Source organism: Dinoponera quadriceps, unplaced genomic scaffold (assembly GCF_001313825.1).
Source record: "Dinoponera quadriceps isolate SergipeBrazil2010 unplaced genomic scaffold, ASM131382v1 scaffold1846, whole genome shotgun sequence".
In the NCBI taxonomy this organism is placed as follows: domain Eukaryota; kingdom Metazoa; phylum Arthropoda; class Insecta; order Hymenoptera; family Formicidae; genus Dinoponera; species Dinoponera quadriceps.
Window position 1 is genome coordinate 239,651 of NW_014556140.1, and position 18,371 is coordinate 258,021.

General features: G+C 48.8%; 2 protein-coding genes across 11 annotated transcripts in view; one reads left to right on the plus strand and one right to left on the minus strand.

Moving 5' to 3' along the window:
- LOC106746938 (profilin) overlaps positions 1-7,750 on the plus strand; it is a 40,756-nt gene extending 33,006 nt beyond the window's left edge. Inside the window, exon 3 of the mRNA XM_014624103.1 lies at positions 7,572-7,750. The gene's annotated coding sequence lies outside the window, so the exon portion shown is untranslated. The remainder of the gene's footprint in view (positions 1-7,571) is intronic.
- LOC106746934 overlaps positions 1-18,371 on the minus strand; it is a 163,836-nt gene that overhangs the window by 3,455 nt on the left and 142,010 nt on the right. For 3 of the 10 annotated variants that reach the window (XM_014624095.1, XM_014624094.1, XM_014624092.1), the window contains exon 12: positions 8,690-8,752. In XM_014624095.1, the coding sequence (XP_014479581.1) occupies positions 8,690-8,752 (63 nt within the window). Of the gene's footprint in view, positions 1-981; positions 1,245-2,493; positions 5,299-8,689; positions 8,753-18,371 lie in introns of those variants that run through there. The other 7 variants (XM_014624088.1, XM_014624090.1, XM_014624086.1 and 4 more) reach the window with 7 other exon arrangements.

An 18,371-nucleotide genomic window follows, 5' to 3' on the forward strand; every position in this document is an offset into this window, starting at 1 on the left:
GGGGGGGGGGACAAAGGAATCCGGTGGGGCGAAAACGCCATCTATTTCCGTCTTCGGCTCCAGAGATCGGACATCAGAGAGCCGAAAAGTGACACGTGGATGAATCAGACGCTCCCCGGCTCCCCCCCGTTCCCTCCTCGCTGTTCTCGTCTCAAACGACGCGTGGTTTGCCTCTTCGAGGCTCGCCGATTCTGCACCCTTAATGAACGATTCAATACAATGGACGACGGGACCGAATGCTCCTCGTTTTGCGTCACACAAAGCGGCTAATCAGTTCCCCGCCGGCCATTTTGTCAGAGGGGGGGGGGGACGAACGACCCCGTCTCGTTGGAGCGTTCCGTCGCGGAGATTTCGTGTCGCCCGAACGGAAACGTGGATTCGCACGCGCGAGAACCGACGTCGCCGAAAACGACGTCGGGATGAATCGTCGCCACGGCCGCCGCGGTTATTAAGCACTGCCTGAGATATTTCTCGCACGCGTCCCCGGTAGAAGCTTTTCTCAGGCCTCTGTCGTGAAGAAATGCACCCCGGTGATTTGTCGTGACGAACGAACGGTTGTTCGTTACGCGGTTCGTTATGCGGATGCTTAGTTTGAATGATATCGTGCTTTTGTCACTCGAGCTGCGACGAGAGATTTTTTTATCGCGCAAAATTTACGTTTGATATTTGCAATATTGTTAGTCGGTAGGACTTTTGTCAAGCATACGGTGCGTTTTGATATATAGCCTTTCGCTATATTATTAGACGCACTTTGACTTTTTAGTAGGATACAGATCGGGAGGGGAAGAAAGGCTGCTAATTTAACGTTTACTCGAATGATTTTCGGTGCTTTTGTACTCTGCAATCTTCGGAGATGTCGATTGCGGTCGTCAAAGGCCCGCGTCATCACGCACGGTACGCGCGTGCTCTCACGTATTTCAGCCACGTTTTTCACGTGCGCGCACTATATGTTAAACAGCGGAGAGTTCTGACGAGTTCTCCACTGGTCGCATGACAATGGCCCGGCTTTTCCGGTCAACGTCGGGTTAAAAGGAAGAGAAACAACGGTGTAACGACGAACATCGCCGGCATCGCGACGCCGCTAAGGCCTACCTCGTCGTCTTCGTCTTTTTCCTCGCGCTTCCGCGCGTAAATCCGTCCTTCGTGGAACCCCGTTTTCGACGCTCGAATTACTTCTTTCTCAAACTCCTGCGGCTTAGCTTTAGTTTCTTGCTCTCTCTCTCTCTCTCTCTCTCTCTCTCTCTCTCTCTCTCTCTCTCTCTCTCTCTNTCTCTCTCTCTCTCTCTCTCTCTCTCTCTCTCTCTCTCTGAAGAAGAAACGAACTGAAATGTTTACGAGACGTCGGGAACAGAAATTCGCGGAAGGACACGGCCGAGAGCTCTCCGAGCGTTTCTCCGCCCGGGCACCCCGAATGTCGGGGTTTCCGGAATTCACTCGCGGTGCGATCGCAGTGAAACGAATTCTCGCGCTTCCAGAGATTCCCTCTTACCTTCGTGACTGGATGAAAATTTCAAAACTCGCCGGAAAAACACGCCGTCGCACCGACGACGTGCAACGGTAAACCCACGTGCGATCGTCGGTGGAGGAAAAGAAGGGGGGGGGGGAGGAGTCGAGTAGTCCAGCGATCGATGTTAACTTGAATTTTAAATCGCACCTGGTTTTACACTTCGTCCGGGATGGAATTCCATCGTCTTGTTCCGCGACGTGTTCCGCCGATGCAAACCAATGCGGCGCTCTCATTACCGAGTCCCGATGCAAATTACCGCGTGATCGCATGTTGATTACATCGTCGCGTACATCGCGGCCGAAGGCGTCGTGATCGCGCGCGTCCGACATCGTTCAACGCTCCCCGAGAGAGAACGTCGGACGATTCTCTCCGCGCGACTTCGATCGGCCGTGACTTTGAGCGGCCAGCGTGTCAAGGTGACGAGGCTCGTGCATAGAGAGAAACCTAGACGACCGGTGTCGGCCGATCCGCGTGTTAATTGCGTGGGTTCGGCGAGCTCTCCGCGTCATAGGTCGGCGCTAAGAGCCGACTCGCGCTCAGGAGGACTCGAAGGTCGCGAGGATGAAGGGGAGGCTCGCGTCTCTGATCGACTTCTCGCGGCGGCGGGAGTGAAGATCCGTTTCACCGTGAAATGGTGAAATCGACACACGCGTTGATCGACACGCTGAATTCACGGGCGAATAATCCCCATCGAGCCCGGATCACCGGTGCATGTTAAAACGATACTTCGTTTGATTGTTCGTGATTTGACATTTATTTATTTGATTTATTTATCTACCTATGGGAATCGTACATGTCTTTCATACGATAGATTCAACATTATCACAATGAAGGGGAAAAGGGGAAAAAGAAAAAAAAAACAGAAAAAAAACAGAAAAGAAATGAGATAGAAGAGGAAAGATTATAAATTTATTTAAATTTATTTAAATTTAATTCAGATTTTATCAAGTATTCAGAGATAAATTTAAATCTATCCAAATGGTGTGTATAAAATCATTCATCAGGCAGATAAAACCCGTCACCCGCAAATGGGTGTCGGGATTTCTGTAGAGATTCACGTGTCACCCAGATACGGGGGGTGATACGGCGCTCAACATATTAAGCTGAAATAACGCGAAAATTATTTTCCTCGGATCTCGTCTGATAGTGTCGGTTGAACTGTTACGACACGGCGAATAGAACGTCTAGAACGGGACGAAGATGTCTTCGCAGGCCGAACATGATAAAGACTCGCGAATGAAATGTCCACGTACGTTTTAAATTGATGTATTAAATAAACGTCTCCGATATTGCGAGATGTCGGATTAATTTCTCTGCTCAACGAAACACCTCGGAGAAATATTCAGTTTCGTTCGAGAAAATATTGATGACTTGTATTTCCTTTAAAATGTGCGAGCGAAGAATCCTTCCTTGCTTCATGCCCGTCTCTCGAATCCTCGTCGTCCTCCTCGGATCTCTCTTAAATTTAAGAGAGAGACGTAGATAATTTCATCACCGGCGAGGCGTCTGCCGTAAAATTACACGATAGATTGGAAGAAGAAACTGTAGGAACTCGCGCTGCTTTCGCCAGAACATTACTCCCGCGCGATCGACCTGCTCCAACTCGACAACGAATCAATACTTTTCCAGCTGCGGCGGCAATTAGCAGACACCCTGCACGAGGTCGCTTTCTACGCTCGTGCTTTGCATTTCGCGCGGGAATCGAGCCCGCGTCTGCATAATTGCCGGGCGGACGTTAATTCTTCAACGAACAGTGCGTTTGCACGCACATGACGCGACATTGATTTCGCGAACGCAATGGAATCTCGATTTTCACGTCGGGAAAACCGCAGCGCCTCTCTGCATCCAATTTACGGAAGCTCCTCGCGCTCTAGCGTTGCGTAAATGAAAAAAACACACACACACACACACCCAACGCAAGCTCAAGTCTCAGATTTTTAGTCCCAAAAATCGGAGAAAAATTCCCGTTTAAGGCAGGACGAATTTCCAAGGCGATCTTGATGAACGCCGATCCTGAAAACGAACGAATGTTTACAAAAGAACATGCTTTCAGCATCCCCTCGAAGGAATAACAACGATATTCGCGATACCGTTGCGCACCTCATCCTCGATAGCTTTGCGTCGCGATCACGCCTGTGATTCGTCGACGTCGCGTAGAAGGGTGAGACCAGGGTGCACTTAACACACGCAGATGCACGCTGACTCGAAACTCACATTCGATATCTCGGGAGTCCTGCACGACGTCATCTCGCAAGTCAGCTGGTCGGTTCAACGCTGAAGCTCCGCGCGATACGACGCGATCCGGACAAATTCGCCGGACTTTTTCAGCTGAATATCCCGGAAGTCGAGACAGTGATTGACCCGCGATTGAAGTCGCGGAGAGCTGCGTCGAAGGGTGAGGCAGAACCAAAAGAGAGAGAAAGAGAGAGAAAGAGAGAGAAGGAAAACACGACCGACAGAGAGAAAACGAGAGATAGAGAGACGAGAGCGACGTGTTGGTGCGGCGGGCCAATGAACGGTCGAGGGATGGAAGGAAGGAAGGAAGGAAGATGGCCCTGTGCGCGGAGGAGAGCCGTGCGTGCGGATCAATACCGATAGTTGCACCTATATAGGACGTTGTAGACGCGGGCTCTTGGGTGTGTCCGAGGGATCTCTCGCGCAGCGTCCCGAAAAAGAGAGAGAGAGAGAGTATCCCACGTCTTCGTCATCGTTCTAATTATCATCGTCGTCGTGATCGTCATTTCGTCCTCCTCCTCCTCCTCTTCCTCCTCCTCCTTCTCCTCGTCATTCTCGTCGTGATCGCGCGTGCGTCTCTAAAGCGGCGCGTCAGCCGGCGCTCTTCCGGGGCCTCATTCTCACCCGTGGTCGATTCCTTCGGAGGGACATCGAACCCCGGGGTTCATTAAACCCGACCGAGGAGCACGATGGACCTCCGTGGGGGGGCCTCCTCGCATCACCCACTCGGAAAGTCATCCTCGCGTGGAGCCGTCAGCTGACGGAGCTGCGAACGCACGCACGCATGCACGCACGAACGCACACTCCGAAGCGCCAGGATTCCTTCCTCGGGATCTCTCTGTATCGGGAAATTGTAAAATACACGGCATGGACGTGCGTCCGTGTGTGAGTTATCGGAAGGGAAACGCGAGGAGAGGGGGGGGGGGAGGGAGATTCAAATCGATATTCTGCGTCAATTGAGGCGGAACAGAAAGAGGAGGAGGGTGACGCTTCTTCGTTAATCGACAGGAAGGACATTTGTTTGTGCCGAGCGAGATGGAAAGGCGTGGGCGCGCGTAGCCCCCCGATGACGTGCCTGAAACTGACGATGATCTCAATAAAGATCTCGCGCGTCGAAACGTCTCGCTCGAAACGTCTCCGCTGGGCACGAGCCTCTTTCGGACTTCGCGAGTTTTGCCATCTGCCGTTCTCGCAGTGGCCAAACTACGGGTCTCTTTTCTTTCCGTTCGAACAACAGGAGTTTCAGGATCTTTCTCTCTGATTTTTATCTTTACGTTTTATTTCTGTCTTCATTTTTCACACCTCTGGTGTCATTGTAGCTCCGCTACAACGTCCTTAGAGGAAATGTCCTACACGGGGAAAAAATGTTATTTGATGGAAACAAGTGTTATTATTCAGAGGCAATAATGTTTGATTTTCAATAAAAGAAAAATTTACTTCATCACATGAGTTTTGAATTGTGATATTGATTTTTTTCTGTGTAGCACGAAAATAAAAGCATTTCTCCATTCTCGATTTATTTCTCTCTCTCTCTCTCTCTCTCTCTCTCTCTCTCTCTTTGATTTTATTAACATAATGCTAATGGAACAAAAGCTCGCGGTACCGTTGCGATACCCCCTAATCGGGATACAGTGCTTCGCGCGAGTCACGAAGTTTTAACGAACGGTATCCAGAAGTCGATTACCGGGGCGCGGAGATTAACGACCTGGGATAACCGCCGGTGATTATCGCCGGACTTTCGGGAATTTATGCCGGCTTATTGGAAGGATGTACCGTAACACACGTAGCGTTCGCGTTCCCTTTTCTTTTTTGCCGAATCGTTCATTAAAGGGCTACGCCGCGGGACCTGCCGTAATACGTTACATTTTTCCCCTCGAGCCGCTTGTTAGGGAGATGTACCGTAATACGTGACGGTTTTTCTTCTCTTCCTATCTTTAAGCCACTCATTCGAGTTCAGGGCTACTTGATATCGCGAAGTAACGAATCAGTCTCGGGCCATGCTCGGATGGACATTACGGGCTGTCCTAAGGAGAGACGCGGTCCGAAATTTAATTCCGACGAAAAGCTCGGACGATTTCCCGACGGCGAAATATACACGTTCTAAGCGAGCGTGTTGCGTAAAGATCTGATCGCGAAAGTTCGACGAGAGAACGTGGACGTAGTCTTCGCGAGTATGTAGACCCATCCGCGATTAATCGGCCAGAAAACGCAGTTACACGGAATGACTTCGCTATTATTGGAGCCGAAACCGGTCAGGACTATTAATATTTTCTTACTTGAAAATACTGACTTCCCCGCGCGCGCGCACGCACACACGTATCGTCGAAGCGTAACGTAGAGAAAAACGGACTTGCCGACAGGAGGTTCGAACTTTATAAAAATATCGTGTTTCAAGCTGACAGCCTGATGATCCGCGCTCGGACGGCTTAATCCGCGCCGAACGCCGTGAATCTTCGCGGCGATCTCGATACACGAGTTAACGCGATTTATCGCAACGATAAGATATATCCAGGTTATACACGGGAAATGCATTAGCCTTATCCGTCCTTTTTCAATATCTCGACGAACAAATAACAGAAAGCACCGCTCGGGAAGCGAGAAAGCTCGATTCAACACCGAGGCTTCGGAGACTCGAAATTCGAATGTCGGAGCTTCCTTTGGAAGAAAACACCAGCCCTGCTCGCGTTTTCCGATCAAGACGCCGTTAAAATCTGAAGAGATTCCGAAGAAAAGAAATCTACGGGCGAACTGTCAACAGGTCGAACGAGACACAAGCTCGTCGCATATTCGCAACGCGTGGAATTCCTCTCCTAAGAAACGCAGCGAATGCTCTTTCCGTCGCTTCTTTGTGTTCGAGGGAGACAAGCGATGAATTCTTGCTCGCCGGGAGGCAATTAAATCCGCCGGCGATCGTGCAGCGTTCGCAATTAACGGTTGAGGCGTCGGGAGCGATCGCGCGAGGAGAATCCCCGGGTGCACGGACGGCCTCGTGTAACTTTATGCACATTAAAAAGCAGGCCTTCCTACTCTCTCGGGCGAGCACTCGTTTCCGAAAATAGCCGGGAAATATTAATAGCCGCGTTAGATCCTCGGTAGGAACGGACGGAGAAAGAGGAGCGGGAGCGGAGGAGAGGGTCGCGCGCGATATTTTGGAACGCCATGATCCTATAGTTGTTACGCGCCGCGTCGCACACTAAATTCGGTTGCAGGCGGAATATAAGAAAGGCCTGCACGATCGTCTCCACGGCGAGCGGACACGGCGCGTATCTCCGTCTCTGCCTTCTCCCGTGCCTGGTCTTGTCGATTAAAACAGCAGGTAATCACGCGCCAGGCTCGCGCGTCTGCTCCGAGATTACGCTCCGTGTGTTCACGAGGTGCCTTATCAATTTTACGATCAACATTTCCCAATCAGAAGGCTCGTCTTCTATTTTCTCGACTAATTCTCGCGACTGGCTTTCGATTTTCCCCCCGAGCGGCCAAAATCGCCGTTCGTGACCGAGTCGTTTAAGCCGGCGGCCGAGAGCTAATCTTCTTGAATTTCCTTTCTTAATCGTACTCATGCCCGTTTCCACACTGAGAGGAAAATTGCCTAAAGAATAAGAAATATTTATTTCTGATGAGTGCCGATAACATATTTACTTAAAAGTCGAAATTCTTTTATTCAAATATAGAATAAACGACTTCTTTTTCTTTCCACGTAAAACTACATGTTTAAGAGAAATATATATTTTCTCAATTGAAGACATGTTTTCTTTCAATATAAAAATATATGTAAGTAAATATATTATTATATCAACACTAACTGAATAAATATTTCTTTATTTTTCAGACACTTTTTCCCTCAGTGTGCATCGATGTCGATTAAACCTTAACCCGAGGTCAAGCTATCTCCGGACGAAGGCTCAAGCTCAGGTTAAAGTTGCATATTTTCAGATATTTTTTCTCCGTATAAAAATATCTATACATTAATATAAATAAATATGTTATCAATGTGCACCGAATAAATATCTGACATTTTTAAGACATTTTCTAACACATTTCTTCGGCCGCACCAATGTCGATTAAACTTTGAAACCTAGGTTAAGTTATCTTCGGAGATAGATCTTAAGCTCAGGTTAAAGTTTAATCGACGTCGATAGAAACGGGGATTGATCGAATAATAGCCAAGCATAATCAAACGCCGGATATAAGGGAGAGCCGAGCGCCAAGAGTCTCGTTTGCGCAAAGTAGCGTGCGATTCTCACAGACCTTCGATCACACTCGTTAGATATTTCGTATCCCGGCGCTTTCATAGTTTTACGGAATTAATCGGTCAACCGATCGCACGACGAAGCGCATCCTTTCTCCCAGTATGTCCCCGCCCGGAGGCACGCGAGGACGCTGTTAATAACGCGGAGTGGCCGATACGTTCTTGGTGCCGTCGTTACCTTCCGTCGTCATCGTTTCGGCCGCTGTTTCATGACGAAAGCGCCCGCACCGAACGGGTGTCATCCGAATGATCGCGGTGTCAAGTTCGCGCCTCTCGGCACATTGTTCCTACGAGCGGACGGACGGACGGACGGACGGTGTGTGACGCCGAGGGGATTTTCATTTCCAGGGGGACCGACACGCTCCGCTATATTCTATTTTCGAGACGGGCGGACTCTCCACGCGCAAGACGGCGCAACAAGACGGCAACAGCCGGCAGAGAAAAGGACGGGAGGGAGGGAGGGAGAACTGGCGAATAAGAAGTAGCCGAAATATTGCCCGCGAGAGAATCCGCGAACCGAAATAAACCTCCGCGCGGAGGAAATTTATTTTCTCGCGCGCGCGCGCTTGGCGAGTATCGCGACACTCTTTGACCCCTTTGGAGCACCATCGTGGGTGTCGAAGAGCAGTAGCACCGAACGGACCTTCGCTGGCGCGAGAGAATATAGCCGCGAGAGGAAAGAGAGTTGTGCGACTCACCAGCGTAAGGACCGGAGGGTGAGCTGTTGTCCTTGTTGCCCTTCCCATCCTTGTTGCCGCTTCCTGCAACAGCAAAGGACAGTTCGAAATGACGACACCGTGCGGAAATATACATATGTACAAAAAAGAAGATATGTGTATATACGTATTAAGGATGAGAGAGGGGGAGAGAGAGAGAGAGAGAGAGTGGAGAAACATATAGAAAAAAAGATATACCGATATACATTAGGTGTGTAAATTAATTCGGTGTCTTTCGTAATACACAATTCTGTAACGAGCATCTCAATTTGAAATATGTTTCCGCTCAATTATGGTTTTAAAGAACTGCCATGCTTTGCCATGCTTATGCTTACAAAACACCACGCAACAGTATTGCTATATACAGTAATAGAGATTATGTAGATAATTAAAATTGCACATCTTCCATTGATAAACAAATCGTAATTTTTGGCGAAGAAAGCACTGAATTAATTTACACACCAGATACATTAAAGATATACTCCTTAAATGTAAACCCGAAACAGGCACACAGGGGGGGGCTACGTACATGGCCAGGAGTGAAATTTTACCAAATTCCGTTAGTTTTAAGTGTCTCTAAGAAAATCTATGAATGAATACGTCAAAGTTCAACTAATTACTAAAATCTATGAATGAATACGTCAAAGTTCAACTAATTACGAGAAGGGGGGGGGGAGAAGAGGGGAATATACAGCGTAATGCACGAGAATATGCCAAAATGCATCGATGAAAACGGCAAAACGAGCAGGAGCGGGAAATCATGCAGAACCATTCCCACTCGCGTGAACGGTTTGCAGCAAAAGTTCTTCGTCTCGCGACGTGGTTAACCGATCAATCGTATCAGTTGGACGCTTCAATTGCCAGTGCGAGCGAAACGTTGACAGACGCGACAGTCGAAGGTGAAAGAGCGCGGACGCGTAATAGCGCATTGAGATGTATGCGTATCCTCGACGTGCGCAGATTCCGCGAGGGTCAGATGAATCGGCCGAGAGATAAGGAGTAATAACGCATTAGGCCAATTACGCGGAACGGCACGGTCGTATTATGTCGCGTAGCTGATTTCGAAACGTGATAGATGTGCATCAAAAGAATACGGTAAAAGGACAACGGCAGATTAATATTATTGTAAGAATGTAGAAATTTTGGGGGAAATATGTCGGCCTACACAGTGTGTCACAGAATGAATATACCCGCCTTCGGTAGGCCCGTCGAAACGTCAGATGACACAAAAGATCGATTATCGGGAAGGTGTGAAAGGGGGGGGGGGGNGGGGGGGGGGGGATCAATAGGTACGGTTCTTTCCCGCTAGTTGATAAATCGCGGACCTATCCCGCTAAGTCGGTCAGTCGGAAATGAAATCCGCGAGGTTCGAAGGGAGGCTCACTTCCGCCTCGTCGCCCTCTTACATCGATCTCAAGCGGGTGTCTGGATTCTTTCCGTCCTGATCTCTCCTGACTTTTAGTTCACATTGTGACTCACAGCTTGTAGACGGACGATTCTCGAAGGTAGCCTGTATGGTATCGTTCGTCACAATTCGACGACGAGTCACCGTCAGAGACGATTGTATCGTTGCCATCTGCCACACTTAATTGCAATTAATTCCTCTCAACGCGCTATCGGCTAGATTTCGCAATTACGCACGACAATTGTAAAGAGATATGCTTAACGCTTTCTCGCCTCTCTTGCCGATCTCGAGTAAACGTGCTTTCTTGTTCTATTGATTTTACGTGCAAATCGTACCCCGCTTTGGCACATTTTGCGAATGCAAGTAGGGCACGACGTTCCTCGATTTTGCGCGAGTTCTTTCGGTTCACCGGAGGTCGGGCCGAGGCCAAAGGTAGAGAAGAGAATCTTCCATAAGACAGAAGCGATGAAGGAACGACGACGACAGGATCCAGAGACTCGACCGTGAGGGGGGAGGGGGAGGTGTTGGAAGAAAGAGAGGAAAAATGAGGAACGATCCATACCTGGGGAATAAGGACACGAGTGGCGGACTGGTCGTGGAGCGAATTGCCGTTCGGAGAATACCAGTCGGGGCCGACCGTACGCGCCGATCGTCCGTCCTTAACGAGCCCTAACCTACGCGAAAGCGCAACCTCTTCAGGTCTCGAGTCCATCACCGACCTGTCTCGACATTTGCCCCCGAAGCACCGCCGGTGCATTGAAAAAACTCACTCAGAGTTGACTCAAACGAAATTTCGTTCGGATATGGGCGAACAGATATTTTGGTTGGTTGTGAGAACCAAAATTGGATTATCTGAATTAAAGGTATGAATTGTAAAAAATCGATTGATGAGGGTTTCAATATTCTGTCGAATATTATACTAACTTCTCCCTTGAATCTTGAATTTTACAGATTTAATTTTAATTCCGTTTTAAAGCTACAAATGCTCCCGATATTTCGATTATTCAGTTGAATATGTTGTAGAATTCAGAGCTTAATACAGGTCGAAAAATTCGACCATCGAAATGCAATTTGTCGACTGCATTTGTGGGACTGCGGTCGGGACCTCGAGACTTCTTCGCGTCAAACGCACGGGAAGATTAGAAGCGAGCCGATATAAGTCTGACATGACATTCAAGGCTGTGCCGGCCACCAGGGCCAATTTGAGTGTCATCGATGACACGTGTTACGTGACTCGAGGACGTGGGGGAGATAAGTCCGCGCAATTAGTCGAATTAAATTAACGATAAGTCCGCGTCACCGATAAGGCGTTTTCCTGGCGCGCGTCCTTTTAAATTGGTGTCTCCCCCCCCCCCCTCCTTAATGAAGTTACACGCTTATGCAGACTATGGTAGAGAATTACCCGCGCGTCGCTCGAATTCGTTATCGACTTTTTCTCCCGTGGAGATGCAAAGGGAGACGGTTGATTAGCGCTGCGTGCTTAGTAGTGCTTGACGTTGAATTTTAATTGCCGATTTAAAGGATGCGAAGTAGCGTCACCTCTCATGAAAAATCTGATTACGTCTCGATAACGCAACGTTATCTCTCTTAACTTCCGTGATAAATAATGCTGAAAGACATAATTTCTCGCTTCTGACGTCATTAATCAAGATGACCGTAGCGAGGAAACGGGAGACTTAATCGAGAGAAATCGATATTCTGAAACTTCGCCCGCACAGAAACGCGTTATTATTTCACGTCGCTCGGAGATAGTCTAATTAAAAGCGAACGCGAGGGGTAACGGAGGGGAGAGGAGAGTCTGGCCTGTCTTTGCGTGAGGGAAAAATGAAACCAAATAATGGAGCGAATTGGCAGTTCGATGGCTCGTTAATGTAAATTTATGCGAATTTGAGGACCGCCCGGCGAATCGTTCCCCTCTCTCTCTCTCTCTCTCTCTCCTTCTTTCTCCCTTTTTTTCACCGTCGTCGCACCGGGTGCATTATGCACGCGGCCAGACATATGATTGGCCGAGCGTGACGAGATAGTTTGCCGGCAACTTGTTGGAGGAGAGCGCGGCATCAGCTGCAATTTCGCAAGGCTACCTCGCGCCGAGGGTTGGAGATAGTGAGAGTGGTCGAGGACAATGACGCGTGTGCCGCCGACGTTGGTCGTCGTCCGGGGGAGAGCGGTGGGTGGTGGCGGTGGTGGTGGTGGTAGAGCAGAGGTGGCGGAGGTGGTAGCGACGGTGGTGGTGGTTGTTCACCCTCTGAATAAATCAATAAGTCCCCGGCCCCAACGCCCGATGCACGCGCTCTTCGACAGTACACGGCTCGGAATACAAATTTCGCTCGCGCGCGGCGGCGAACGGCGATGAAAAATATCACCGCATCTGTATCTGCGCGCATTTCTTTCCTTCGTTCTTTTGTTTTAAATGATTTCTCTCGCGAGCGCGACGTGTCAGCTGTCGCAGCGGATTCCGCAAAATCGGAGTCGGTCTCTCTCTCTCTCTCTCTCTCTTTCTCTTTCTCTTTTTTTCTTTCTCCCTCTATCATTTGTCGCCGATATTAATAGTTCTCTCGGACTTTTTTCTATTCTTAAGATCGATCGGAGGGAGAGAGTGAGAGAGAGAGAGAGAGAGAGAGAGAGACTGATGTGTATCTTTCAGAGGTCGATTTTGCCTTGATTCGTCAAGGATCTCCCGCGTCGTTCGCGTGCTTTATCTCGGGACGTCGTCTTAATCGTTAATCCACGGCTGTTCCGAGACACGAAGGAGAGCGCGCGATAATTATGTGACGTGCGGGGAACTTCGTGGCGCGTGACGATTGAGCGGAATTCATCAATTTTTCTCCAAGTACGCGGTCTTTTCTCGCGTCTTTCCGCATCTCGCTCTCGGGGGAACGAATCGACGGGATCCTCGGACAAAGGATCGTACGTACGAGTGAAGTTCGTCAGGGGATATCGCAGGATGAAGGCCTTGAGGATAAGCGGGGGCCCGTTTCCGCAACATGTTGGGCCCAGCTGGCGTTCAGAGAATTCCAATGACTATTCTCGCGCGCCGAGAGAGAAAGAGAGAGAGAGAGAGAGAGAGAGAGAGATTCTCGCTCGCTCACTCTACCTTTTTTTTCTTTCTTTCCAGCGATGGAAACCTCTTCGGACGTCTGTACGAAGGATCAAATTTAATACGCAACGACAGTCAAATAGAATGCGCATACGCGGGGCTGCATGTCGAACGAAATTTCACGTAACCTTTTTAAGTACGCGTATGTAACTCCGGTCGCGGCCGTGCGCGATCGATTCCGACTTACGCCTTACGAGCTCCCTATGAATAAAACAGCGCGCACAGTCGCACAATTTCCGGACTCCCGCCGAAGGAGAGAACGGCGGAGAGGGAAGGGCGAATACGCGCTTATCATTGTGTATTCGGGCGTGCTGATAAAGATCGCAGAGAAGACGCGCGCGCGACATCCCCGACGGCAGATGCGATGCCGTGAGTGTCACTCGGGGACGAGCCGTCTGAGATACGGAAGGTCGGATTTCGCCCTCCCGCGTCTCACTCTTGTAATTGTATTTTCAATTAAATCTGTCCGGGGAGCTCCATGGCACGGTTTCACGTCGTTGTTGAATATGAATTTTACAACGAAGACGAGGAACGCATACTGGGGGGGGGGGGGGGGGCNGTCCCACGTGAAATTATACGCGGAAATAAAGTGCCGGAATCAGGTAAACGTAATCACCTGATTTCCGGTCTCTTAAGTTAAGTAATATTTTTGTCAATTCAGGTATATTTTAATGGCTTGCAACAGCTTGTGACGAGTGCTTACTTGAATGCGGTAATATGCTTTAATTTTTAAATGAATCGCTGAATGTAAAATGGTTCTCGATTTAAGAGAGTATTTACTACACGGAGATATTGTAGCGAAAATACCAGAAAATTTTGCAATACCGGATCATGCAGGAATTATAACTGAAATTACGACGTGTGTTGTAATCTTTAGCGTCGTATATATCACGTGCACCAAAGATTATAACACAGGTTACAATAAGGTTTCATCTCAATGTAAGAGAGACACCGTAACTTCTACACAAATGAAACATTGTAAACGCAAGTTACAATATCATTTCCTCTCCCCTTCCCTCAGATAAAGAAATATTGAGGCGACATTTCCAGAATAGGGACTAAAGATTGAAGGATCCTTCCCCGAGGTAGGAAGGAGTTACGGTGATTTTAACGAGATCTTAATGAGAAGAGAGGATGGTATTCGAAGGATTTCCAGACACGGGAAAGAAAGCGCATTTTCGCGCATGTTCTTCGCGATAATTACGTAACTGTATACTATACGGTGCGCAATGACCACGTGTCGCCGTGTTAGTTAGCCGGTTAGCTGGCTACCTACCTAGTTACCTACCCATCTACCTGTCCACCTACTTATCCATCTGCTTACCTACTCGCTGCGCTACGACAGCGAGCGGAGCGTCGGGAAGACGCACGCGGTGGAAAACGCGCGACTCGGGGCCGAGAGCAGCTGTCGCGCGCGACGCGTGGGTTGCCCTTAAAATTTATTCTATTTATAGGCTGCGCGTCGGCGCGGCCCCGCGGAGGACTCTTGGAAGAAGTCGAAGCAGCCTCCTTCACGCGACGCTGCGCATCGCACCCACGATTAACCCTTCGCCGGCGTATTTACCTTTCCACTTTACTCGGCGAACCGGGCCCGAAAAATCTAGCAACCTCTCCGACACAGGCCTTGGTCTGTGATATATTATGTTACCAGGTGTGTAAATTAATTCGGTGTCGATATCGCGCCGATGTCTCTCTCGGCTGGTCGCCGCTTTTTCAACCGTAGCCGCAACGTAGAAACAGAGCGCGTTAACATCCGCTCGAGCTCGAAACATCGGAGTAATACGAGATAAACGCCGAGCGGGGTTATTACAATTATAAATACACCGGCGCGATAACGCGCGACTTCGGGCTTTCCAGCGCGTGAAAAGGCGCTTTCCGCGCGCGGTAAAAGTTCCCTCCCGGTTTCGCTCGCTGTTAACGGTCCGCGCCGCGTAATGAATAGTGCGATAAATAATGTAACAGTTCGCTCGAGGCGGGCTGCGTCGTTCACCGCGATGTAATTCTTACCCGGCCCGAATTTCCCAAGCATGTAATTATACACGGGCGCGAGACCACTTTCCACAGTCGAAAGTGAGAAGTGAAGCTCAGATAAAAATCGGTGCGCGCGCGAAGAGGGGGACCGTAAAATTTACCCGGCAATTGGGTCGCGGCCGTTGATGAATTATTAACCGTCAGATCCGAGTCGCTCTCGCATCTCCGTGGAGGAGAGCTGTTGAATTGAATCCGATTGAATTGAAATGAAACCTCCGAGAAAATGAAATCACTCGTGACGGACGAACGTTCCCCTCTAAGAAACGACCGCTTCTCGAATCGCTCCGGAGAAATTGGAACGACACTCCGGTGCATAATATTAATATTATTCCGCAACGGAGAGGAGACGGATGATGTTAATTTGCCAATTGGTTTGATTTTACGACGAATTAGCTGAATTTTACATCTCGAGGCCTAGAATTGCCGTCAATTGTCGAGAAAGGTGATCCCCCCAACGGGGAATAATTATGATAGGAAGGAATAAAATGAATTCAATATATATAAGGATGAAATACATGAAAATAAAATTTGTAGAACTAAAGGTTCAAGAGAGAAGTTAGCAAGTGTAGTGTCGTTAAAGTGGGTTTGCATTAGTCTATTAGGCCGTCGAAATATGCGCAAACTATCTTTAAGACCGTCGAAGTCGCATCAAAATTTCGACCACGTCCGTGCGAGAATTCTTACGCGACGCGAGATGTGGGCTCGCGCTGACGGTTACGTCGTGCTGACGCCACCTCGAGGTCTCCTTATCTTTTGCGAACGAAGCAGAAGTGGAGCGTCCGGACTTCTCTCGAAACCGGGATGAATCGAGAGAGAGCTGCTACGAAGGATTCGCGGCGCAATTGCTAATTGCGGGGACGCAAGAGGGGACGCTGTCAAAATAATCTAACGAAATCATTTAAGGCGAAGGTTGCTTTAGAATTCTTCGTAAGGACGGCGGATCGCAAATTCACGAAACCGCGATTACTCGTCTTAATCGACTTGGTTCGTAATCAACCGTAATCAACGGAGATGAATAATTACCGCTCCACGAATCTGTGACGAGTCGTGTTTAACGACGACTGTCGGATATGTTTCTCCCCACATGAAGCATATTCTATTACTTCTTATTCGAGAAGTAGCTGACGTTACCCGTCAATCGCGTTCCCATTTTCTCCCCTCCCCGAGAGGGCTTTCGCGAAGCAAACAACGGAGATCGCACGTTGTTTTCGAGGCGGCTCGGTGATCGACGAAATGCGGTCGAGACCGAAGGGAAAATCGGTGATCCTAACGGTACGCCATTGGATCGCCGGTTCTCCTACGAAAGAGGCGATTCCGCGTTGAGGAGAGGCCGCCTCTGTTAACGGCTCTCGAATCGTTATCCACCTGTGACCGTGAAAACTGAGAGCTCATCGTTCGCATGACTAACGGCACGTGCAGCGATTGACGTGCCTCACGCGAGGAGAGGCCGCGTAAGGCGCGCTTCGTCACGAAATTAATGAGACGACGGGGCGGATGATGCGCTCCTCTCGACGCAAACTGAAGGAAGAAGCTGGGAAAAGAATCATCCTTGGTCGATTTTTCATTTTTCCGATACTCGAGTTTCACCTGCTTACGTTTTCCCAGATGCCGTCCGCTTAACAATACGCGATGACGAGCCGCGTCTCGCGCATAGCAACGCGATGATTTCGAGACGCGAGGTATAATCAATATTATTATTCTCGGCGTCGGCGAGAGTCACGAATCCGTCCGCAACGAATATCCGCGAATCGTCGGTCGTACGGCGGTGACGAAGCTCCGATTTATAAACTTCACCGCGCCGATAAAGCCGTATTATCGAGAGTGCACGGTGTTGTTTCGATGAATTGCACAGTCTGAAGGGGCGAGAGAGGGGCGAGGAGGAGACGAGAGGGAAACGGCCGACAGCCGGTTTATCGCGAGTCGAAATGATATCGGCGAGTTTAAGTCGCGAGTGAACGTGTTAAGGAGTGTTGCCGCTCAGGTAAACAACGTCTCGCTCTCGCGAGCAACGATCGTGCTTCGTGTGCTTCTCGGTCTCGTACACTAAAATTGGATAATCGTTACGGCAGGTTGTACGTGAGATCGTCTCGATAGCCGTATGTGATCGGTGTTACTTTCCAAATAGTACAGCATCGTAGAGAGAAAACTTGCACGTACGCAGAGGAAAAATTCTCTGGGTTTGAATCGAAATTTGTTTAATTGAAACAAATTTATCCTTTGAAATTATAAAAAAATGTTGCTTCGATTAGTATACAAACGAATATGTGTCTTTATTTTAAATAAAAATAATTTGAAACGAAGAATAATTTTCTTATAAAGAAATGATTTGTCTCATTTTACATATTTATCACAACCGGATAATACTTTATTTGGTTAAAAGATATTATTTAAAATAACCGAGTTCTCTCGAATGAGACAAGACAATTTTGACTCAAACAAATAAGATAGAATTACTGAATCTAAGGAAACCCTTTTCTCTGTGTAGGAAATTCTAAAATAGCATAACTTCATGTGTTGAAGTCTATTCGAAGCTATTATGTCGGTCTGTGTAAAACGCGTATATAGAGTTCAATATCGATTGCACTTTCTTTGAACGGGGTATCACACAGGCATCATGCCGCTTTCAAAGAATAAATAAAGTCGAGGAATTGCATATTCGAAGACGAACAAGAAGAGCACTGCTCAGGAACTCGACGGTACCCCGGGATCGATTCGCCTTTCCGACGCGATGAAATTATTAACGCGACCGAATCACGCTGTAATACGTGCGAATTAAATTAATCCCGCAATTCCGCTCGCGTATGACGCGTAACGTGGCCGTTCGTTTAAGTGCACTCGCTCCGGGAGTTCGTTTCACCGCGCGAAACGCGATGATTCACGGCCGGTGCTCGCGCGACCTTTACGAAAACGCGGGTCACCGCGGCGCCTCTGGACGCGCGCGAATTCCGCGCGCCGATAGTGCGTGTGTGCAAACGCGACACCTGCTCTATTTCGGTAGACCGCTAATTGGAACGTTGCGCGGATATTTCCGCCGGCGAATACGACGACTCGCGCTCAAGATTTGCTCGTCGTCATCTCCTGGCGATCACGGAGCGACCGCGCGCTCGAGAAAAAAGTCCTGCTGCGGTCCG